We start from the raw sequence: 24,424 nt of genomic DNA on the forward strand, positions 1-24,424 counted from the left end.
CTTCATTCTATGAGGGAGCATTTTAAGTGGGAAGGCCAGGACTTCTCTGATTCCAGGAAAAGGCTTAGGGAATTTTTGTTTTTACCTCAGCATAGGCCTTTGGCTATACCTCCTGTTTTGGATGTGGTGGAGGATGTTTTTGCAGAGGCTTCTCTTAATCCTGATTCTTTGCCTCCTGCTCCTGTTAAACCGGACAGATATTACAGGGTGCCTGAGGCTCATAAGTATCTTTTTAAGAGTCCTAGGGCAGACCCAGAAACTGTTAGTCAGGGGCCTAAAGGTGTTAAGGCTTCTGTTGTCAAGAATCCGGTTCCTTCAGACAAAGAGGCCAAGGCTTTGGATAGATGGGGAAAGAAAGTTTATACTTCTTCCACTCTAGCTATGAGGGCTTTGAATTGCCAGTTTCACATGTTAAAATACCAAAACTATCTCCTTTCACAATTGAAGTCTAAGGTTGATGCTCTGGCGGAAGGTATTGATTGTAAAGAGTTGCAAGATTTAGTACAGGTTTCTGAACAAGTGGGTAAGCATTCTTTGCAATGTGGTTTTGATGCTGTACAGGCCTCGTCTAGGGTGGCTGCCACTGGGTCAGTTCTTCGCAGGCACACCTGGCTGAGGGATCAGAATTTATCTGACCATGTTAAAGCAAGGATTTTAGATGCTCCTTTACAATCTGATGTGTTGTTTGGTTCTCCTGTTGAGATAGTTTTAAAGAAAATGGAAGACCAGGCTAAGTCTATGCAGACTGTTAAAGATTTTTTGCAGGTTCAGCCTCCAAAGTTTAGTAGAAATTGGCCTACTAAGGGGTGGATGTATCCTTCTTATGATTCCCAGTCTAGGGGTAGATCTAGACGTGGTAGGGGCAGAGCTCAGGGCTCTTTTAGGCCTAGAACAGGGAGTTCTCCTGCACAGTCTTCAGGTGAGGGCAGGGGTCAGTCCTTTCGTAAACAGACCCAATGACCTACCTTTTCAGCTGCCAGAGCCTTCTCATCTGGCAGCACCTTTGGGAGGAAGGTTGGCACTTTTCAAGGAAAATTGGAGTTTAATTACCCTAGACAGATGGGTATTGGATATCATACACCACGGTTACAGGTTTTATTTCCATACCTTGCCTCCTTTCAAAGGCATGCCAGACGTTCCTCCTCCACAAAGAATAGAGGCTCACAAGCAAATTTCTCTGTTACTCCAAATAGGGGCCATTCAGCTGGTCCCTATGCCAGAAGTGGGCCTAGGATTTTATTCTCGCCTGTTCCTAGTACCAAAGAAAGGGAACACGTGGAGACCAATTTTGGACTTATCTATCCTCAACACTTATCTGGACATTCCCAAGTTCAAAATGTTGACATTACAGCAGCTTTTACTTCTGCTGGGCAAAGATTATTGGATGGTAACTTTAGATCTCAAGGAGGCTTATCTTCATGTTCCTATCAGACTGAGTTGCAGGAAGTATCTGCGTTTTCGAGCTGGGACTTCTCATTATCAGTTCTCTGCATTGCCCTTTGGCTTATCTACTGCGCCCAGAGTGTTCACGAAAGTTCTGGCTCCAGTGATAGCTTTCCTCAGGTTAAAAGGAATACAGATTTATCCCTATTTGGACGATTGCCTGATTCTGGCTCAAGGAAGGGACGAGCTTCTTCATTTGGAGTATGTGATAGCAGTGCTAAGATGCCTGGGGTATTCTGTGAACGAAATAAAGTCCAGTCTAGTACCCTCTCAGGACATGTGCTTTCTGGGTGTGAGACTGAATACAGCATCCCAGATGGCCTTTTTGACCCCGGACAAACAAAAGAATCTTTCCCTTTACTTTCATCAGTTGTCTCATCGGTCCGGGCTGACTGCAAGGACAGTCCTTCAAGCCTTAGGGTTCATGGCATCTTGTATTCTGGTGCTTCCCAATGCCAAACTGCATATGAGGAAGCTACAATGGTATCTCAAAATGTATGGACACAGCACTGCCAGGATTTGGACACTGTCATTCAAATAATACCTTGCATTCAAAAGGAATTTTTGTGGTGGGCTCAGGAATGTCACCTAAACAAGGGACTCTCTGTGACCCGGCCAGAGGCGAGTCAGATTCTAACGACAGATGCCTCAGACAAAGCTTGGGGAGCTCATCTGAATGGAAAGTGGATACAAGCCAAGTGGCCTGCCAGACTACAACATCTACATATCAACTTGAAAGAGATGTTAGCAGTCCAGTTTGCATTAATAGCTTTCAAGGATTTACTTCTTCCAGGGCAGGTGTTGATTCTAACAGACAACAAAACTGTCATGTGGTACATCAACAAGCAAGGCGGAACTCATTCTTATCCTCTATGCAGGCAAGCAATGATTTTGTGGGAGACTGCTCTAAGTTTACAGCTAAATCTTCAAGCAAGGTTTCTGCCGGGAGCACAGAACTCCTTAGCAGATGTGTTGAGCAGACAAATTATGGATCCCCACGAGTGGAAATTGGATCCTCATGTATTTCAGAAATTGACAGTGTCATGGGGAACTCCAGACATAGATCTGTTCGCTTCTCCACTAAACCACCAGCTGCCAAAGTTTTGCACAAAGAGGTTTCATCCCATGGCTTGGAGAGTGGATGCTCTTTCTTTCAATTGGAGCAATCTTCATGTGTATGCCTTTCCGCCTCTGCCTCTCCTACCAAAGGTACTACTAAAGGCCAGACAAGACAAGCCAAGGATGATTTTGATAGCTCCAGATTGGCCTCGACAGCATTGGTACCCATTACTGAGGAGCCTGGTACGGAAGCCTCCATGGCCTTTGCCTTCGATTCCACACCTGTTGTCTCAGGAGGACAGTCATTTGCTCAATGTCAAGCTTCACTCTCTGCACCTAACAGCCTGGCATATTCGGTTTTGAACCATAGTAGGCCTCCACTTCCACAGCAAGTTCTGAATGTTATTTTGGAAGCTAGAAGGCCTAGTACAAGGAAAGTGTACGCAGATAAATGGAAGAGATTTTTATTTTGGAGTGCAGCAAAGGATTTTGATGTTTGAGCCTAATTTAAGTGTGGCTCTTCAATATCTTACTGAGTTACTGGACAAAGGTTTGTCCTTCTCTTCTATTAAGGTTCATGCTGCAGCAATTTCGGCTCACTATGATTGTGACCCACCATTGTTTTCACATCCTTTGTTCAAGCAATTTCTTAGAGGGGCAAAGAATATAAGACCCCCACGAAGAGCTCCTACTCCTGCTTGGGATCTCAATTTTGTGTTGGAGAAACTCACTCTACAACCTTTTGAGCCTGCAGCTACTGCTGAGTTAAAGTTTTTATCATGGAAGACTGCTTTTTTGTTGGCTATTACCTCTGCAAGAAGGGTTTCTGAGTTACAGGCCCTTATGGCGGTTGAGCCTTTCTTAATTTTTCATAAGGATAGGGTATCTTTACGTACTAATCCTTCCTTTATGCCTAAAGTGGTTTCTAGTGTGGCTTTAAACCAAACTATTAATTTGCCTACTTTTATGCAAATCCCCAAAATAAAGGGGAAAAGATTTTGCACACTTTAGATGTACACAGGCAGTTGCGATATTATTTGGACAGAACTAAGGGGTTCAGGCAGTCTCAGCAGTTATTTGTTTCTTTTGCTTTGAGTTCTCAGGGCAAGCCTGTGTCAAAACAAACTATTTCTAAGTGGATTGGGTTTTGCATTGCTTTCTGTTATTCCCATCATGGCAAGGAAGTTCCAGCTGGGATTAGGCCTCATTCCACTAGGGCTACTGCCACTTCGACAGCTTTTTGAGAGGGGTGGCAACTAAGGATATTTTGGAGGCAGCTACTTGGAGTTCAGTGCATACTTTTTCCAGGCATTATCACCTACCACTTTACTCTAAATCCAGGGCTGGTTTTGCCACTGCTGTTTTGCAGGGCATTTTGGCAGCTCCTGCTTCCTTATAATTTGACCATCCTCCCTTACCTCTGCTTTGGGATTCTACCCAAGTGTTAGGACTGCAGCAATGTGAGATGAAGAACATAGTACAGTTTTGTACCTACCATAAATGTAGATGTTCGAAGATCCACATTGCTGCAGTCCAATTTGCCCTCCCTCCTTCCCCTCTGTAGTTAGAGGCGGTTGTGTGGGTTGGGTTGTCATTTGGGTGTGTATTGTATATTGTATATATTGTACATATTTTTAGTACTAGGATGATTGGTTGTTGGTTTGCTGTCTTTTGGTTTTTGACCTTTATTTTTAGGGTCTTCTGACATCTGGGGCAAGAAAAGACTGAGGATATGACGTCAGTCATGCGCATTTGTACCCTGATGTCAGTCAAATGCGCCTTGACCGACGTCAGCCTTATACTTTGATATTCGGGCCGACCGAGGACAGCGGAATACCCAAGTGTTAGGACTGCAGCAATGTGGATCTTCGAACATCTACATTTATGGTAGGTACAAAACTGTACTTTCTGTGTTGTGAATGTAGTCTCTCCTTTCTGGTGTGTCTGAGTTGATGCATTTTATTGGTGGTTCTTTCCAGCTGTTACCAATGCAGAGTGCCTGTGAGTAAGCTGCGTATTTGGATTAATCATTCATTTGAGGTCGCTTGCTTTTGAAGCTTTCCCTCTAACTTTGGAACCTCATCCCACTTAAGTACGCTTTTCCTTGTAAGTATTAGCATGCTTGTCTTAGCTGCCCCTTCAGTCACCCCCCCCCCTTGTTTTTATTGCATTGCAGGGTGTGGATGCTAGCTTTCATTTCCTAGTAATGTCTTTTTAGAGCTCAGCCTTCCTCTGTTTGCATGAAAGCTTCAAAGATCTTTGCACCCAAACTTGTCTTTTAGTCAGCTCAGCTCAAGCTGACTAATAATTTGCCCACTTGGGAACCTGGCCAGCTGTTGCATCCTTTGCAGAATGTAACCTGTATAGCTTTGGCTACAATAGCAGTGATCATTCAACCATCTGCTGTTTTTTTGAGTTTACTTAACTGCACTTTTGACTGCTGAGTGCACTAGTTGATGTCCAGTTACTTTTCCTTTCCCAGATGGCTTGCATTTTGCATCGTGCTATAGGCTCACTAATTACCCCTTTGCTAGCACAGTCAGGGATCACTCCAGAGCATGTGGCTTTCTGCTGTTTCCACATTCTCCATTATGGGCGTTTAATGTTGTGGCACGCTGTCTTCACTGTGAAACTCACCTAGCAGTGATTGATTTGATTTCAGGAATCCACCCTTTGAAATTTTTTCCCTGCTTTAGAGCTTTGCTATTTGGGATTCTTCCTACCTGTCCTCCACTAAAGGCCTGCTTCTCACAGCAAGTACAGGTATGAGAGTACTTGCCGAATTCATATCTTTGTCTGGTCTTTGAGAAAATTCTTTACAGTTACCTAACTGTCCTCATTCCACTGTACTGTACATTGCCTCTTCTGTCGTTTTTTTTTTTTTTTTTGTAAGGAGGTTCTCCTAGATCTGACAAAACAAATTGTACATCCTTGCCTGAAATTGTGCGGGCATGCCTGTAAGATAGTATGAGAAAGTAGGTGCACCCTCCTAGGTTTGGTACTTGCCAGATATGTTGGAAAGACTGTGCCTCTGGTTCTGTGAGGTAACTTTGCTGTGTGAGTTATTTATCACACAGGGCAGATGCTCATCGTGTTTCACTATTGCAGTCATGACTGTAGGGTTCTCCCCTGCCGGCAGGCAGCCCTCGGTCGGCCAGAATCCCAAAGTCTGGGTCCGGCATCGGCTGTTCAACCATGCTCCCTGACGTCAGAGCGCCAGGAGTGCAAAGCTGACAGCCGATGCCATCTTCTCCAGTCTTTCTTGCCGTGCGGTGATAGTAGTTCGCAAGTGCCGGTCGGTTGACTCCTGACGAATTTTACTGATATACTTTGGTCCGAAGACTTTCTTCTCCACTCAAAGCTAAGTACCCCGTTGGGGAAACTTTTTTCTTGCTCCACTCCGATGTCAGAAAAAGTTAATTGTATTTCATGTGGGAAGCAAATACCTCATAAGGATTTTCATTCTTACAGTATTCCTTGCTTGGGCCGTGACCACGACGTAGCTAGTTGTCGGTTTTGTGCTAGATTCAATCAACGTACAATTAAGCGAAGGTACGATTTTGCTTTTCATTACTTTGGTAGGCGCTTTAACTACAAAATGTCAGATACGGTCCCGGCTACCGGAGTTCACAAACGTCGCAAGGATAAAGACAGGCCTCCGAGGTCCAAATCTGATGATAGCACACAAGCGGAGCCAGCTTCAGGTTTGGCCGTCATCAGTGAGGGGCTTTTGCAGCCCCTGTAGTCTGCCATTTCAGAACCGACGGCCGAAACGGACTCTCATGAGGAGCCAACCAGGCCTTTAAATATTTCTGTTGCAGGACCTTCGGACAATGCTCCTTCGGATGGGTCCGGAGCCGCTGTGCAGGTACCGGCTTCCGAAGGGGTTTTCAGGCCTACTCGGCTACTAATAAAGGCAAAGACAAAGGCAAAGACTCCTTCAAAATCAAAGACTTCTACACAGGCCTCTTCTGAACCGGCTCCCAAGTCACAGAAATAGTTACTCAAGATGGTGGAGGATTTACTTAATATGATTAGGGGTTCTCATCCCCCTCCAGACAAAAGGCCAAGGCAGGATGTTTCTTATGATTCCTCTGATCAGGCTTCTGTTTCCTCAGTTTCTTCTTCTGATCAGGAATATTCTTTCCCTCCTTATGAGGATTCTGATGCTGAAGAATCCATTCCTTCAGCTTCTCCCCCTGAGGATTTCTCTTTTGGGGAAACTTTGCATGAAATGAGGGAACATTTCCACTGGGAAGGACAGGAGTATTCGGAATCCAAGAAAAGATTGAGGGAATTTCTTCTTCTTCCCCAACATAGACCCCTGGCTATTCCTCCTGTTTTGGATATTTTGGATGATGCCTTTTTGGAGGCTAACCTAACCCCTGACTATTTTCCTCCTGCTCCTGTTAAGCTTGATAGATATTACAGGGTTCCTGATTCCCATCAGTTTTTATACAAGAACCCTTCTGCTGACCCTGAAACCATTTCTCAGGGTCCTAAGGGAGTTAAGGCTGCTTCTGCCAAAAATCCTATTCCTACTGAAAAGGATTCTCGATCCTTAGAAAGATGGGGCAAAAAGGTGTACACTTCTGCTACTTTGTCCATTAGGGCTTTAAACTGTCAGTTTCATATGTTTAAATACCAGCAATTTCTATTGTCTGTCTTAAAACAAAAGCTTACTCCCATTTCTGCCTGTGCAGAAGATGAGGAATTACATGACTTATTGCATGCCACTGAACAGGTTGAGAAGCATGGTTTACACTGTGGATTTGATGCCTTGGAGGCTTCTTGTAGGGCTGCGGCCTCTGGCACAGTCATTAGAAGGCATGCATGGCTAAAGGAACAAAATTTACCTGAACAGGTAAAGGCTAAATTATTGGATGCTCCTGTTCAGCATAATGTTTTGTTTGGATCGAAAGCTGAAGAGGTGATTAAAAAGATGGAGGATAAGGCGAAATCCATGCAAACAGTTAAAGATTTCTTATAAGTACAGCCTCCTAGATTTAGCAGGAATTGGCCTTCAAAAAATTGGTCCTTTCCCACTTCAGACAGGCCTCAGAGGGATAGATATAGACGTTCCAGAGGGAGGCCTCAAACACAAGCTGCTTATAGACCAAGACAGTGGACTGCTTCCACCCCTAGGGGAGGAGAGTACAGGTCACAATCTCAAAGGAAACAAACTCAATGACTCCCTCTGTGGGGCTACAGGAACTTCTTGCCTGGAAGCCCCTCTCGGAGGAAAACTCTCTCTTTTTTATCAAAATTGGACTCAAATAACCCAAGACAAATGGGTTTTGGATGTGGTTTTAAGAGGTTACAAATTCCATTTTCATACCTTGCCAAGGCCAAGCGGATGGCCAGACCTTCCAAAACATCAATGGATGGAGGCCTTAAACCAGGTGGAAGCTCTTTTAACTATGAATGCCATAGAACTGGTTCCTCTTTCAGAGATGGGAAAAGGGTTTTATTCAAGGCTCTTTCTAGTCCCAAGGAAGCAAAACTCATGGAGACCCATCCTGGATCTGTCTGTCTTGAACACCTTTCTAGAGATTCCAAAATTCAAGATGCTTACTCTACAGCAGCTACTTCCAATGCTGTCCAAAAATGCATGGATGGTAACTTTGGATTTAAAGGAGGCATATTTATACATTCCCATCAGGCAGGATCGCAGAAAATACCTCAGGTTCAAAGCCGGATCGAGGCACTTTCAATTCTCTGCGCTGCCCTTTGGATTATCTACTGCGCCCAGGGTCTTCACCAAATGCCTGGCTCCAGTAGTAGCTTACTGCAGACTCAAGGGAATTCAAATTTACCCTTATCTGGACGATTGTCTAATTCAGGCAGACAGCAAGGATGTCTTTCTCCAGCATCTAGAATTTGTACAGAACCTCCTCAAGTTCCTGGGATTCTCTGTAAACATAAAAAAGTCAAATTTGACACCATCACAACAGATAACTTTTCTGGGTGCACTTCTAAACATCACAACCCAGATGGCATTTCTGACATACGAAAAGCAGTTACAGCTGGCTTCAACTTTCAGAACCTTGGCAACTTTAACTCATCTATCTGCAAGGAAATTCCTGCAGGCTTTGGGTTACATGGCCTCCTGCATCCTTCTCGTACCATATGCAAGACTACACATGAGGAAAATACAGTGGTACCTAAAAAGTGTATGGTCTCCGCATTGCCACAGTTTAGACATACTGATCTCCGTTGTTCCTTGCCTTCAAAAGGAATTTCTTTGGTGGTCCAGGGCATGTGCTCTAAACAAAGGAGGAAGCCCTTCCGTCTGCCTCCTGCCTCTCAGATTCTAACCACGGGCGCCTCGGATTATGCTTGGGGAGCCCATTTTCAGGGCAGTTGTTTGCAGGGCCTTTGGACAAAGGATCAGAAGCACCTGCATATCAATTTAAAGGAAATGTTAGCTGTTCAGAAAGCTCTATTGGCCTTCAGGAATCTTATACAACCAGGACAACTGTTAATATGGACAGACAACACCACAGTTATGTGGTACATATACAAGCAAGGGGGATCTCATTCCTACCCCCTTTGCAGGCTAGCCATGGATCTATGGGACACAGCTCTATCTTGCAATCTGGATCTTCAAGCTCAGTTTCTACCAGGGAAACAAAACTTCCTGGCAGACAGTCTGAGCAGGAATCTTTCGGATCCACACGAGTGGATGCTGGACACCAAAATATTCAGGATGATAACAGCAGTCTGGGGATGTCCTCACATAGACCTCTTTGCATCCCATCTCAATCAACTACAGACTTTTTGCACCAGGTTTTTCCACAGAGAAGCTTGGAAAGTGGACTCCCTGTCATTCAGTTGGAGGAACCTCTCGGGATATGCCTTTCCACCTCCTCCTCTTCCACGGGTTTTATTGAAGATAAAACAGGACAAGCCCGAGATTATAATCTTGCTGGCTCCAAATTGGCCTCGGCAGTTTTGGTATCCAACTCTTAAAAAAAAAAAAAAACCTATGCCTGGAGCCCCCTTGGGTTTTACCTCAGTCTCCGAACCTTCTGTCCCAACATCAGGGTCAGGTTCTACACTCATGTCAGAACTCTCAGCCTGGCGGCCTGGTTAATCCAGGGCCTTTGATTTCTTCTTTACTGCCCAAGCAGGTTATGGATGTCATTTTAGAAGCCAGACGTCCTAGCACTAGAAAATCTTATGCAGGAAAATGGAAAAGATTTTGTTCCTGGATGCAGGCTCAGGATTCTGATCCTCTTCTTCCTAACATTACTTTAATTTTACTTTACTTGACAGATCTCTTACATACGGGTCTCTTTCTCTTCCATTAAGATACATGCCTCTGCTATTTCTGCTCATTATAATACAGACCCTCTCATCTTTTCCCACCAGCTCATGCGACAGTTTCTCAGAGGAGCTAAGAACTTAAGACCTCCTAGATCTCCTCCCATTCCTGCTTGGGATCTCAACTGTTTTGGAAAAACTAACCTTGCCTCTTTTTGAGCCTGCTGCTGCTTCTGACATCAAGTTTTTATCTTGGAAGACCGCTATCTTGTTAGCCCTAACCTCTGCCAGGAGAGTTTCAGAGTTACAAGCTCTTATGGCTGTGGAACCTTATTATTTTTCATCAAGACAGGGTATCTGAGGACTAATCCTACCATCATGCCTAAGGTGGTTTCCAAAGTGGCTTTAAATCAAACTATACACTTGCCAACCTTTTTCCCCACTCCTCAAAATAAAGGGGAAAGGATCTTACATTCCTTGGATGTACACAGACAGCTACGTTTTTACCTGAACATAATCAAGGACATCAGAAAATCAGAACATCAGAACAATTGTTTTTCTTATGCTTCAAGTTCCCAAGGTAAAGCCATTTCAAAACAGACCATTTCTAAATGGATTGCTCATGGAATCAGATTTTGTTCTCACCATGGAAAGCAAATCCCAGGGAGTATACGGACTCATTCCACCAGAGCTGCTGCCACTTCTGCGGCCTTCCTCAGGGGAGTTCCTACCAAGGACATTTTGGAAGCTGCAACTTTGAGTTCAGTGCATACATTTTCTAAGCACTACAATCTACCTCTCTACTCTAAGTCTAGGGCAGGCTTTGCCTCTGCAGTCTTGCAGGGCCTTTTAGCCACCCCTTCCTTTTTATGACCACCTCCCTTTCTTTCAGCTTTGGGACTCTACCCTACAGTCATGTCTGCAACAGTGAAACACGATGAACATAGTACAGTTGTGTACACCTACCATAAATGTAGATGTTAGTGTCTTCACTGTTGCAGTCTGGGTTTCCCTCCCTCCTGTCCCCTCTTATTTTTACTTTTGTGTATTTCCCTTTTTCACCATTCTTCTGAGGTGTATTTGCAAAGGTTATGGGACCTTTTTCATTTTGGGACTCCTGACATCTGGGGCAAGAAAAACTGGAGAAGATGGCGTCGGCTGTCAGCTTTGTACTCCTGGCGCTCTGATGTCAGGGAGCATGGTTGAACAGCCGACACCGGACCCAGACTTTGGGATTCTGGCCGACCGAGGGCTGCCTGCCGGCAGGGGAGAACCCTACAGTCATGACTGCAACAGTGAAGACAGTCGAACATCTACATTTATGGTAGGTGTACACAACTGTACTTTCTCTCTCTCTCCCATTTGCAGATGGCCTACTGTAAGGTTGGTTAAGAGGATGTGTGCTTGCATAGGCTTTGCTGAGTTTGTATTTAGACTGGGTCTGAGGGGCGATAGATGACTAATCTTGCACCTTCTTGCCATTTGGGACATTATTGGTACCTTATAAGATAATGTGTTTGGTAGGTTTTCTGGACATTAATAATGGCTCTGCTGTCTCCTGATGGTCATTGAACAGTTTCCATTATTAATCTACTTTTTGTTGACATCACAAGTTCCTAGTCTGTACATATTCGCACATGTACATTAAAAGGCTTAATATTTGCTAGCTAAGGCAGGTTTCATTTGTGGTGTTTAAAATTATTGGCATGGCTGTATTGCTTGTAAGCATCTGGTTTCTGTGATGGGAGCAGTTGTCACTCATTAATTTTCTCACCTGTTTGCACAGAACTGCCTTACAATGACTACTTTGAATATTTTGGGCCAGATTTCAAACTTCATATCAGTCCTTCAAATATGACAAATCAGAACACCAACGAATATCTGGAAAAGATCAAGTAAGTGACACTGGACAGCACAAGTTTTCTTAATGTTTTAAGATAGTAAAATGCTATACCTTGTTAATTGTCATTTGAGAGCACATATAAAAGTTGATCATTTAAATTCCATAGGCTTCAATACCAGAATTTAAAATGCTTGTGTTGTCCTCTGGCTGGCTAAAATGTTTCTCAGATTCTGTTTTTCTTGCTAGTTTTGCGTTATCCTAAGAATTGTAGCTACTGTTACATGATCAAAAGTTTTCATTTTTTTTAGCAGTGTACGTGGTGTGTTTCAGCATTTTTAGTTTGGCAGTGAGACTGCAATAAATCCTCTCCATGTAGGGCAGTTGATAGGTTCAAAAAGCCAGCAGTAGTTTTAGTTTCTTAGGATAAGATGTGAAGGACTGTATCACGTTTAACATTACACAATCATAATGGATTGACTTTTTTTTCAGAACACATCAAAATGAAGCCTTCTCTTTATTTTACATTTGTTTACCAGGAATGTCCGACTGGGCTACTACCCCATTTTCAGCAGGGGCCAGGGGAGAAAAGCTCCAGGTTACGCTAGAGGATTGAGATGCATAAAAAAGGCTCTAATTTAGTACAGAAAACATAATTTCATGAGTTCATAAACTGGAGGAAGAACTGTGAATTTTAGAGATGCAAAAATCGACGTTAATCATAAATTTTACAATAGTTGAATAATTTTTTTTTTTATATATATAAAGTAGCTCGTATGCATATTTTAACAGGCTGCAGTGGGGCAGCGGTTAATGTTGCCTCACAGCAAGAGGTTCTCTGGTTCAGTTCTCAGCTGGAGTGCCTTCTTTGCAGAGTCTGCATGTCCTCCCTGCAGTCAGTCAAGTGAGCTTTAAAGACATGCAGGTAGGTGTGTGTGCATGTGCCTTCTGTGAAGGTTGGGAGCTGGGCTGGCAACTCAAAACCAAATATGCGGACCGATGATCCACTGTGGTGACCCCTAACCAGTAAAAGCCTAAAGACATTTTTTTTTTTTAAATCTGATATGAGTATTTTGATAGCATTCGAATAATGACTCTGGACAAAAATGAGTGTAATTGGTCTAAGGGTAAAAAGTTGAAGAAAGAGGAAAGGTATTAAGTACCGAGTAAGAAAGAGGAGTCTGGGGGGTACAAAGTATTACTGAGTTAAGAGAAGGATGTTCTTCGTGTTTCACTGTTGCTGTCATTACATTAGGGTAATCTGCTGGCAGGTTGCTCTCAGTCGGCCTGAATGCCGAAGTCTTGGGTCCTGCGTCGGTTGCTGTCTCCTCTTCCATGACATCAGGTGTATAAAACATGCAGCCGACGCCGTTTTCTTTAGTCTTTCTTGCCGCGCAGTGCCTGAAGCAGAAGCATTTCGCAAGTGCCCGTCGGCCGACTACTGAAATATTCGAGTTTGAGTTTCAGAACCGAAGTTTTCACTAAAGCCAAGTACCTCGTTGGGGAAACTTTTTTTCTTGCTCCATACTGATGTCAGAAAAAGTTAATTGTATTACTTGTGGGAAGCAAATACCTCATAAGGATTTCCATTTATACTGTATTTCTTGCCTAGGCCCTGATCACAAAGTGCCTGGCTGTCAGTTTTGTGCTAGATTTAACCAACGCACTATTAAACGTCTGTATATTTTTGCCTCAAAGTATTTTGGAAATGGGTTTAACTACCCAGAAATGTTGTTGGATAGCGATCAGACTACCGGAGTACATAAACGCAAAGAAACGGACAGAGACAGTCTAGGTCCAAAACAGACGAAGCTTCTCCTAAGCCAGTCGCCTGTGCGCCGGTACTCAGGTGCTTTCGCAGCTCCTGATAACTGTTACTTGCGAATCTCAGGCCCCTACCGACACCCATGTGGCATCTGGCATGCCGCGAGATACTCAAAGTATTGGACCCACGGATGTATCTCCCTTGGATGGGTCCGGAGCCGCTGAGCAGGCACCGGCTTCTGAGGGTGTATTCAGGCCTCAGCATTTGTATATCAAACCGACAGCTGCAAAAGCAACTTCTAAAACTAAAAAAATGGCGCATGAGCCACGTGCACAAGCCTCTATGCCTAAAAAACAGATGATCAAAATGGCTGAAGACCTTATTACCTTGATCAGAGGTACCCATCCCCCTCCTGATAAGAGGCCTAGGCAAGACCCTGATTATGAATCTTCAGATTAGGTTTCTATTTTTTCTGATTACTCTTCTGATCAGGCATTATCTATACCTCCCTATGAGGATTCAGATGCAGAGGAGTCTATACCATCTGCATCACATCCTGAGGATTATTCATTTGGAGAAACCTTGCATACTTTGAGGGAGCATTTTCACTGGGAGAGTCGAGATTTCTCAGAATCAAGAGGCTCAGGGGTTTCCTTCTCCCTCAGCACAGGCCTTTAGCCATTCCTGTGTATTAGACATTGTGGATTATGTGTTTTCGGAGTCGAGCTTGACAACCGGACTCCTTACCTCCGGCTCCCAGCAAGCCTGACGGATGTTAGAGTCCCTGACTTACACAAATTTTTATTAGGAACCCTGCTGCTGATCCTGAAACTATTTCACAGGGTCCAAAGGGAGTTGAGGCGTCAACAGCCAAAAATTAAACTGTCAATTTTATATGCTCAAGTATCAGCAACATGTTATGGGATTGCTGAAACAGAAAATGATAATTTCTGAATGTGCAGAAAATAAAGAATTGCATGAATTATTGCATGCAGCTGAACAGGTTGGAAAGCATACTTTGCAATGTGGTTTTGATTCCTTGGAGGCCTCCTGCAGGGCCGCAGTTACTGGATCTTTGATTAGGAGGCATGCCTGGCTAAAGGAACAAAATTTGCCCGATCATGATGAAGCTAAATTGCTAGATGCACCTTTACAGCATGATATTCTGGTATTAAGGCAGAAGAGGTTTTAAAGAAAACGGAAGACAAAGCGAAGTCTATGCAAACTAAAAGACAAAGTGCAACCACCAAGATTCAGTAGACACTGGCCTACAAAAAATTGGTCCTTTCCTGTGTCAGAGCTCAAAGGGGCAAATCCAGATGCCCTAAGGGTTCCAGATACCAGGCGCAAGATTCATACAGGTCAAAGCAATGGGGCGCTTCTACCTCCAAATCTGGAGGAGATAAAGCGCAAACCTACAGAAAACAGTCCCAATGACTTCCCTCTGCCTGCACCAAGCACTTGTTTTTTGGCAGCACCCTTATAGGGAAAATTAGCACTTTTTGCTCACAATTGGCAGTTAATAACCCAGGACAAGTGGGTGCTAAACATAGTATCACACGGAGACATATTCCATTTCCATACTCTGCAATTGACAAACGGTTGGCCAGATCTGCCAAAAAATCAGTGGGCAGAGGCACAGAAACAGGTTACGTTCCTCATGGATATGGGGACCATTCAGCCAGTACCAGAACAGGAAAGAGGACAAGGTTTGTACTAGACTGTTCTTGGTACCCAGAAAGGACAAGGCCTGGCAGCCAATACTGGATTTATCGATTTTGAACACATACCTGGACATTCCAAAATTCAAAATGCTGACTTTACAGCAGCTTCTGCCCATGCTGGGCAAGATTGCTTGGCGGCTGACATTAGACCTAAAAGTGGCATACCTGCATGTTCCAATAAGACAATCGTGCAGAAGATGCCTCAGATTCAAGGCTGGCTTAATGCATTACCAATTCTCTGCACTGCCCTTTGGCTTATCTACTGCGCCCAGGGTTTTTACAAAGTGCCTGGCACCGGTAATTGCATTTTGCAGACAAAGAAAAATTCAAATATATTTTTACTTGGACGACTGTCTCATTCAAGCAGAGAACAAGGACATTCTTCAACACCTGGCGTTTGTGAAAAGGCTTCTAACATGCCAAGGGTACACAATAAATGCAAAGAAATCACAACTGGTACCCTCTCAAAAGAGAACATTCCTGGGTGCAAGCTTGAATACAACTGCCCAGATGGCTTACCTCACGCCAGACAAGCAAAGGCAACTGACTACTTCAAACTGATGGCAACAAAAACCCAGTTATCTGCAAGTCAAATTCTGCAGGCTTCGGGCTTCATGGCATTCTGCATCCTACTGATTCCATATGCAAGACTGCATATGAGGAAACTTCAGTGGTACCTAAAAAGTTTCTGGAGTCAACATTGTCAGTCTGGAAACAATGATTCCTTTCATTCCCTGCCTACAACATGAGTTTCTATGGTGGGCAAAGGCATGTCACCAAAACTTGGGACGGTCCTTCACTCTACCCCCTGCCAGCCAAACCTTAACAGATGCATCAGATTATGCCTGGGGGGCCCACATGGCGGGAAGATGCATTCAGGGCATATGGACCCCAAAACAAATGCATCCTACATATCAACCAGAAAGAGATACTAGCTGTTCAAAATGCCCCAACAGCTTTCAAGGACTTCATCCAGGACAACTACTGATAAAGCAGACAACACCACGATCATGTGGTATATAAACAAGCAAGGGGGATCACGCTCGTACACCCTTTTCAGATTAGCCATGGCACTGTGGGACACAGCTTTGACTTACTAAATACATCTTCAAGTTCAATTCCTGCCAGGAGAGCAAAATACTCTGGCAGACGATTTAACAGAAACCTTATGGATCCTGAAGAGTGGAAACTAGAATCACAAGTATTCAGCATAACAAAGAAATGGAGGAGCCCATACATGGATCTGTTTGCCTCTCCTCAAAATTATCAATTGAAAAGATTCTGCACAAGGACTCATCACAGACAAGCATGGAAAGTGGGTGCCCTATCCTTCAGTTGGAAAAACCTATCAGTTTATGCCTTTCCTCCTCTGCCTCTTCTTCCCAAGGTCCTCCTAAAAGTCAGACGAGAAACGAAAGATGCTAATTGCCCTGGATTGGCCCCGCCAATACTGGTACCCAATCCTAAGGAACTTGTCTCAATACCCAGCTTGGACCTTACCTCAAAGACCTCAACTACTGTCCCAGCAAAACTATCAAATCCTGCACAATCCACTCCAGACACTGAACCTGGCAGAGCATGGCTGATCATGTAGATGTTCATCGTGTTACCCTGCTGCAGTCATCACACTTGGGTTATCCTGCCGTCAGGTGGTCCCGCAGTCGGCCTGAGTTCCAAAGTCTTGGTCTGGCGTCTGTTGCTGTCGCTTCTTCCCTGACGTCAGTGCGCCAGGGGTATACAAGAGGCATCAGACGCCATTTTCTTCAGTCTTTCTTGCTGAAGCAGAAGCAGTTCGCAAGTGCCGGTCGGCCAACACCTGAGATTTTCGAGTCGAATTTCAGTCCGAAGTCTTCAATAAAGCCAAGTACCCCGTTGGGGAACCTTTTCTTTCCTCAGTCCGATGTCAGAAAAAGTTAATTGCATTTCTTATGGGAAGCAAATACCTCATAAGGACTTCCATTCTTATTATATTCCTTGCCTAGGCCCAGACCACGGTGTCACAGGTTGTCAGTTTTGTGCTAGGTTTAATAAACGAACTATCAAACGCCGTTTTGACTTCGCACAACATTACTTTGGTAGGAAATTTAATTATGCCGTCGGAGCAGCCGACGACCGGCATGCATAAAAAACGCAAGGATAAGGACAGGCAACCACCCCCTTATGGAAAGAAGTCCCAATGACTTCTCAACTCCACTCCCCACCCTGCCCAACTGCTTGTGCCCCTAGGAGGAAAACTTGCCCTTCATGCAAAAAACTGGATTTTTGTCACCAAAGACCGATGGGTCCTCAACATTGTATCCCAGAGGTATAAATTTTACTTCCATTCACTGCCAACCCCAAAAGGGTTCCCAGACCTTTCTCCAAACCAATGGGCAAAGGCACAACACTAAGTTCAATCCCTGCCCTCTAAGGGCAATTCAACCTGTTCCTGCAGAACAGATAGGTTAAGGATTCTATTCCAGACTTTTCTTGGTACCCAGAAAAGAGGGCACTTGGCACCCAAGCCTAGATCTTACAATTCTCAACACCTTCCTGGTGGTACCAAAATTCAAAATGCTCTCCTTGCAGCAGCTTCTGCCTATGCTAGCCATAGGTGCCTGGTTGTTACCCTTGACTTAAGAAGCCTATCTGTACATCCCTGTAAGGGAGTCATGCAGGAAATATCTGTTTCAGGGCAGGATCTGTGCATCATCAGATGTTCTTCATCTCACTTTGCTGCAGTCCTTACACTTGGGTAGTCCGCTGTCCTCGGTCGGCCCGAATATCAAAGTATAAGGCTGACGTCGGTCAAGGCGCATTAGACTGACATCAGGACGTCAGGGTACAAATGCGCATGACCGACGTCATATCCTCAGTCTTTTTTGCCGCATGGTCCGATGCAGAAGCAGCGTTGCAAGTGCCGGTTGGCGTTCTGAAATTTTTCGAATTCGGAGTTTCAGACCGAGTCAAGTTGGCTAAGTACCCGCTAGAATATTTTAGTTTTTCTTGCCTCAGTGGTTTACCGGATGTCAGAAAAAGTGAATAACTGTATTTCTTGTGGGAAACAGATACCGCATAGAGATTATCATACTTTGTGTATTCCTTGTTTAGGGCCTGAGCACGACGTTGTGGGGTGTCGCTTTTGTGCTAGATTCAATAAGCGCACTATTAACAGAAGGTTAGATTGTGCCAGGTTAGTCTTCGGGAAGCGGTGCAATTATAATATGCCGTCGGATGCTCCGGCGCCCGCTTCAAGAAGCGCAAGGACAAAGCAGCTAAGCCTAGGCAAGAAGAACCGTCCGTGCGGACGCCGGTTCTTTAGAGGTGTCGGTGGAGCCGGGGGTTCCGCCGGAGGTTTCTCTGGAGTCCCAGGGGGAGACTTTGTTATTGCAGGATGTGGCCTCTCAGGAGGCAGGTCAGGCTGAAGGGGCCTCTCAGGTTACTGTACTCCCTTCCCTTCCTAGGGTGGTTAGGCCCTCTCCGTCTGTTGCCAAGGCTTCTCCCAGAGGCAGGCCAGGTTTAGCTTCAGTTGGTGTCACCCCTTTTTCTTCAGGTTCTGTGCCCAAGAAGCATATGCTTAAAATGGCAGAAGATTTGATTACTTTGATTAGAGGTTCTTTGCCCCCTCCTGATAAGAGACCTAGGGTGGAACCTGAGTTGGGGAGTTTTGAGCAGGCTTCGGATGTTTGAGTCTTCGGCTGAAGACTTGCAGGAGTATTCTCCTTATTCTGATTCTGATGTGGATGATTCTACTCCTTCTGCTTCTCCTCCTGAAGATTTTTCTTTTTCAGGGACTCTTCATTCCATGAGGGAGCATTTTAAGTGGGAAGGTCAGGACTTCTCTGATTCCAGGAAAAGGCTTAGGGAATTTTTGTTTTTACCCCAGCATAGGCCTTTGGCTATACCTCCTGTTCTGGATGTTGTGGAAGATGTGTTTGCAGAGGCTTCTCTTAATCCTGATTCTTTGCTTCCTGCTCCTGTTAAGCCGGATAGGTATTACAGGGTGCCTGAAGCTCATAAGTATCTTTTTAAGAGTCCTAGGGCGGACCCAGAAACTGTTAGTCAGGTTCCTAAGGGTGTTAAGGCTTCTGTTGTTAAAAATCCGGTTCCTCCAGATAGAGGCCAGGGCTTTGGATAGATGGGGAAAGAAAGTCTATACTTCTTCCACCCTAGCTATGAGGGCTTTGAATTGCCAGTTTCACATGTTGAAATACCAAAACTATCTACTTTCTCAATTGACGTCTAAGGTAGATGCTCTGGCGGAAGGTATTGAGTGTAAAGAGTTACAAGATTTAGTACATGTTTCTGAACAGGTGGGTAAGCATTCTTTGCAATGTGGTTTTGATGCTGTACAGGCCTCATCTAGGGTGGCTGCCACTGGGTCAGTTCTTCGCAGGCACGCCTGGCTGAGGGATCAGAATTTGTCTGACCATGTTAAGACAAGGATTTTAGATGCTCCTTTACAATCTGATGTGTTTGGTTCTCCTGTTGAGGCAGTCTTAAAGAAAATGGAAGACAAGGCTAAGTCTATGCAGACTGTTAAAGATTTTTTGCAGGTTCAGCCTCCGAAGTTTAGTAGAAATTGGCCTACCAAGGGGTGGACGTATCCTTATGATTCCCAGTCTAGAGGTAGATCTAGACGTGGTAGGGGCAGAGCTCAGGGCTCTTTCAGGCCTAGAACAGGGAGTTCACCTGCACAGTCTTCGGGGGAGGGCAGGGGTCAGTCCTTTCGTAAACAGACCCAATGACCTACCTTTTCAGCTGCCAGAGCCTTCTCGTCTGGCAGCACCTTTGGGAGGAAGATTGGCACTTTTCAAGGAAAATTGGAGTTTAATTACCCAGGACAGATGGGTATTGGATATCATACACCAAGGTTACAGGTTTTATTTCCATACCTTGCCTCCTTTCAAAGGCATGCCAGACGTTCCTCCTCAGCAAAGAATAGAGGCTCACAAACAAATTTCTCTGTTACTTCAAATAGGGGCCATACAGCCGGTCCCTATGCCAGAAGTGGGCCTAGGATTTTATTCTCGCCTGTTCCTAGTACCAAAGAAGGGGAACACGTGGAGACCAATTTTGGATTTATCTATCCTCAACACTTATCTGGACATTCCCAAGTTCAAAATGTTGACGTTACAACAGCTTTTACCTCTGCTGGGCAAAGATCATTGGATGGTAACTTTGGATCTCAAGGAGGCTTACCTTCATGTTCCTATCAGACTGAGTTGCAGAAAGTATCTGCGGTCTCGGGCTGGGACTTCTCATTATCAGTTCTCTGCATTGCCCTTTGGCTTATCTACTGCGCCCAGAGTGTTCACGAAAGTTCTGGCTCCAGTGATAGCTTTCTTCAGGCTAAAAGGAATACAGATCTATCCTTATTTGGACGATTGCCTGATTCTGGCTCAAGGAAGGGACGAGCTTCTTCATCATTTGGAATATGTGATAGCAGTGCTAAGATGCCTGGGGTATTCTGTGAACGAAATAAAGTCCAGTCTAGTACCCTCTCAGGACATGTGCTTTCTGGGTGTAAGACTGAATACAGCATCCCAGATGGCCTATTTGACCCCGGACAAACAAAAGAATCTTTCCCTTTACTTTCATCAATTATCTCATCAGTCCAGGCTGACTGCAAGGACAGTCCTTCAAGCCTTGGGGTTCATGGCATCTTGTATTCTGGTGCTTTCCAATGCCAAACTGCATATGAGGAAGCTACAATGGTATCTCAAAAACGTATGGACACAGCACTGCCAGGATCTGGACACTGTCATTCAAATAATACCTTGCATTCAAAAGGAATTTTTGTGGTGGGCTCAGGAATGTCACCTAAACAAGGGACTCTGTGACCCGGCCAGAGGCGAGTCAGATTCTAACGACAGATGCCTCAGACAAAGCTTGGGGAGCTCATCTAAATGGAAAGTGGATACAAGACAAGTGGCCTGCCAGACTACAACATCTACATATCAACTTGAAGGAGATGTTAGCAGTCCAGTTTGCATTAATAGCTTTCAAGGATTTACTTCTTCCAGGGCAGGTGTTGATTCTAACAGACAACACAACTGTCATGTGGTACATCCACAAGCAAGGGGGAACACATTCTTATCCTCTATGCAGGCAAGCAATGATTTTGTGGGAGACTGCTCTCAGTTTACAGCTACATCTTCAGGCAAGGTTTCTGCCGAGCACAGAACTCCTTAGCAGATGTGTTGAGCAGAAGAATTATGGATCCCCACGAGTGGAAATTGGATCCTCATGTATTTCAGAAATTGACAGTGTCATGGGGAACTCCAGACCTAGATCTGTTCGCTTCTCCACTAAACCACCAGCTGCCAAAGTTTTGCACGAAAAGGTTTCATCCCACAGCTTGGAAAGTGGATGCTCTTTCTTTCAATTGGAGCAATCTTCATGTGTATGCCTTTCCACCTCTGCCTCTCCTCCCAAAGGTACTTCTAAAGGTCAGACAGGACAAGCCAAGGATGATTTTAATAGCTCCAGATTGGCCTCGACAGCACTGGTACCCATTACTGAGAAGTCTGGTACGGAGCCTCCATGGCCTTTGCCTTGATTCCACACCTGTTGTCTCAGGAGGACAGTCATTTACTCAATGTCAAGCTTCACTCTCTTCACCTAACAGCCTGGCATATTCTGTTTTGAACCATATAAGGTCTCAACTTCCACAGCAAGTTTTGAATGTTATTTTGGAAGCTAGAAGGCCTAGTACAAGGAAAGTGTACGCAGATAAATGGAAGAGATTTTTATTTTGGAGTGCAGCAAAGGATTTTGATGTTTCTGAGCCTAATTTAAGTATGGCTCTTCAATATCTTACTGAGTTACTGGACAAAGGTTTGTCCTTCTCTTCTATTAAGGTTCATGCTGCAGCAATTTCGGCTCACTATGATTGTGACCCACCATTGTTTTCTCATCCTTTGTTCAAGCAATTTCTTAGAGGGGCAAAGAATATAAGACCCCCACGTAGAGCTCCTACTCCTGCTTGGGTTCTCAATTTTGGGTTGGAGAAACTCACTCTACAACCTTTTGAGCCTGCAGCTACTGCCGAGTTGAAATATTTATCATGGAAGACTGCTTTTTTGTTGGCCATTACCTCTGCAAGAAGGGTTTCTGAATTGCAGGCCCTTATGGCGGTTGAGCCTTTCTTAATTTTCCATAAGGATAGGGTATCTTTGCGTACTAATCCTTCCTTTATGCCTAAAGTGGTTTCTAGTGTGGCTTTAAACCAAACTATTCATTTGCCTACTTTTTATGCAAATCCCCAAAATAAAGGGGAAAAGATTTTGCACACTTTAGATGTACACAGGCAGCTGCGATATTATTTGAGCAGAACTAAAGGGTTCAGGCAGTCTCAGCAGTTATTTGTTTCTTTTGCTTTGAGATGTCCTTCATGGATGCATCTGCAGTCATAACAAGTGGGTTGTCCTGTCGTCAGGCAGCCCTGCAGTCGGCCGGATTCCAAAGTCCGGGTCCGGCTTCGGCTGATGTCGCACTCCACCCGACGTCATCTCTGTTGGTCTTCGGGTATAAAAGCATCAGCCGACGCCATTTTCCTCAGTCTTTCTTGCCGCGTGGCGCCCGAAGCAGAAGCTGTTCGCAAGTGCCGGTCGGTCGGATCCAGAGATTACTTCTACCGAATACTACTCAAGACTTCTAAAGCTAAGTACCCCGTTGGGGACTCTTTCTTGCCTCAGCCGATGTCAGAAAAAGTTAATTGTTTAACCTGTGGGAAACAAATACCTCATAAAGATTTCCACTCTTACTGTCTGCCTTGTTTAGGCCCAGCCCACGAGGTAGCAGCCTGTTCGGCCTGTGCCTCTTTCAACCGACGAACGCTTAGGCGTCGGTCGGAGTTTGCAGAACAGTTTTTCGGTTCTGATTTTGCGTACATTATGCCGTCGGATCCTCCGACTACCCCAAAACGCAAAGATAAAGACCGACACTCGGTCCGCGGTTTCGCCGAAACCACGGTAAAGCAAACATGAGTGTCTCTGTTTCGCCGAAACCGAGAAAACTGCTCAAAGTACAGCTGAACCTATTCTTACAACTGAGGCCCCTGCTACAACTCTTGAATCGACCTCAGAAATTTTACCCACTACGGTGGTTGACTTATCAGACACCATCCCCTTGGATGTCTCTACCCCAGCACGTGGTGCTGCTAGGCCTCCAGCTGCCATGTCCATTAAGGCCTTCGCCAGGGCTAAAGCAGCCAAGACTACTAAAACAGTGCCTGTTAAACCCCCACATCCAGGCCCTCTTCTAGTTCTCAAATGCTTTCTTTGGCAGAAGATTTAATTTCTTTAATTAGAGGATCTCAATCTCACCCAGACAGGGCCTCTCAGCCCCCAGAGAAGAGACCTAGGGCAGAGCCCCTGAGCCAGTGTCTTCTGATGATTCTGCTGATGAATCAGACATAACTGACCAGCCTGAGGCTCCCTTCTCCAATTTTGAAGATTCTGATGCTGAAGAATCCATTCCAGCTGCTTCCCCACCAGAAGAATTCTCCTTTGGGGAAACCTTGCATGCCATGCGAGAACAGTTCCAATGGCAGCAACAGGATTTTTCAGACTCCAGAAAAAGACTTAGGACCTTTCTGCACCTCCCACAGCACAGGCCCTTAGCTATACCTCCTGTTCTCTCTGTGGTGGATGATGCTTTCAATGATGTTTGCTCCGCTCCAGATTCTTTACCCCAGCCCCTGCCAAACCAGACAGATTTTACAGGGTGCCAGATACTCATCACCACCTTTACAAGGCCCCACTTGCAGACCCAGAAACTATATCCCAGGGTCCCAAGGCAGTAGCAGCGACCACAGCTAAAAACCCTATTCCTTCTGAAAGGGAAGCAAGGTCACTAGACAGATGGGGTAAAAGGTCTACACTTCAGCTACTCTCTCAGCTAGAGCTTTAAACTGTCAGTTTCACATGATACAATACCAAGAGTTTATGCTTGATCAGTTAACTAAAAACTAACCACTGATGAATCTCTTGATAAGAAATATGTATCAGAGATGGTAAATAACATACAACAGGTTAGCAACCATTCCTTAAAATGTGGCTATGATGCACTGGAGGCTTCATTTAGATCAGCCATGACAGGCACAGTGATAAGAAGGCATGCATGGCTAAAGGAACAAGCTTTACCGGATCATGTTAAAGCTAAGTTGCTAGATGCTCCTATGGACAAGACAAGTTTGTTTGGTACACCTGCCCAGCAGGTTATGAAGAAAATGGAAGAAAAGGCAAAATCTGTTCAAACTGTTAAAGATTTCCTGCAGGTTCAACCCCAAGGTTTAGCAGGAACTGGCCTGCCAAAATTGGTCCTTTCCTGACTCCACAAAAT

At 44.7% G+C, this 24,424-nt stretch overlaps 1 protein-coding gene across 1 annotated transcript in view; it reads left to right on the forward strand.

Annotated features, from left to right (window-relative positions):
• HDAC1 (histone deacetylase 1) overlaps positions 1-24,424 on the forward strand; it is a gene marked incomplete in the record, with an annotated part of 2,014,892 nt that overhangs the window by 1,082,324 nt on the left and 908,144 nt on the right. The window contains 1 exon segment of the mRNA XM_044082464.1: positions 11,555-11,663. Within this exon segment, the coding sequence (XP_043938399.1) occupies positions 11,555-11,663 (109 nt within the window).

Source organism: Protopterus annectens, chromosome 1.part1, assembly GCF_019279795.1.
Source record: "Protopterus annectens isolate FY-2018-M chromosome 1.part1, PAN1.0, whole genome shotgun sequence".
Lineage (NCBI taxonomy): Eukaryota > Metazoa > Chordata > Ceratodontiformes > Protopteridae > Protopterus > Protopterus annectens.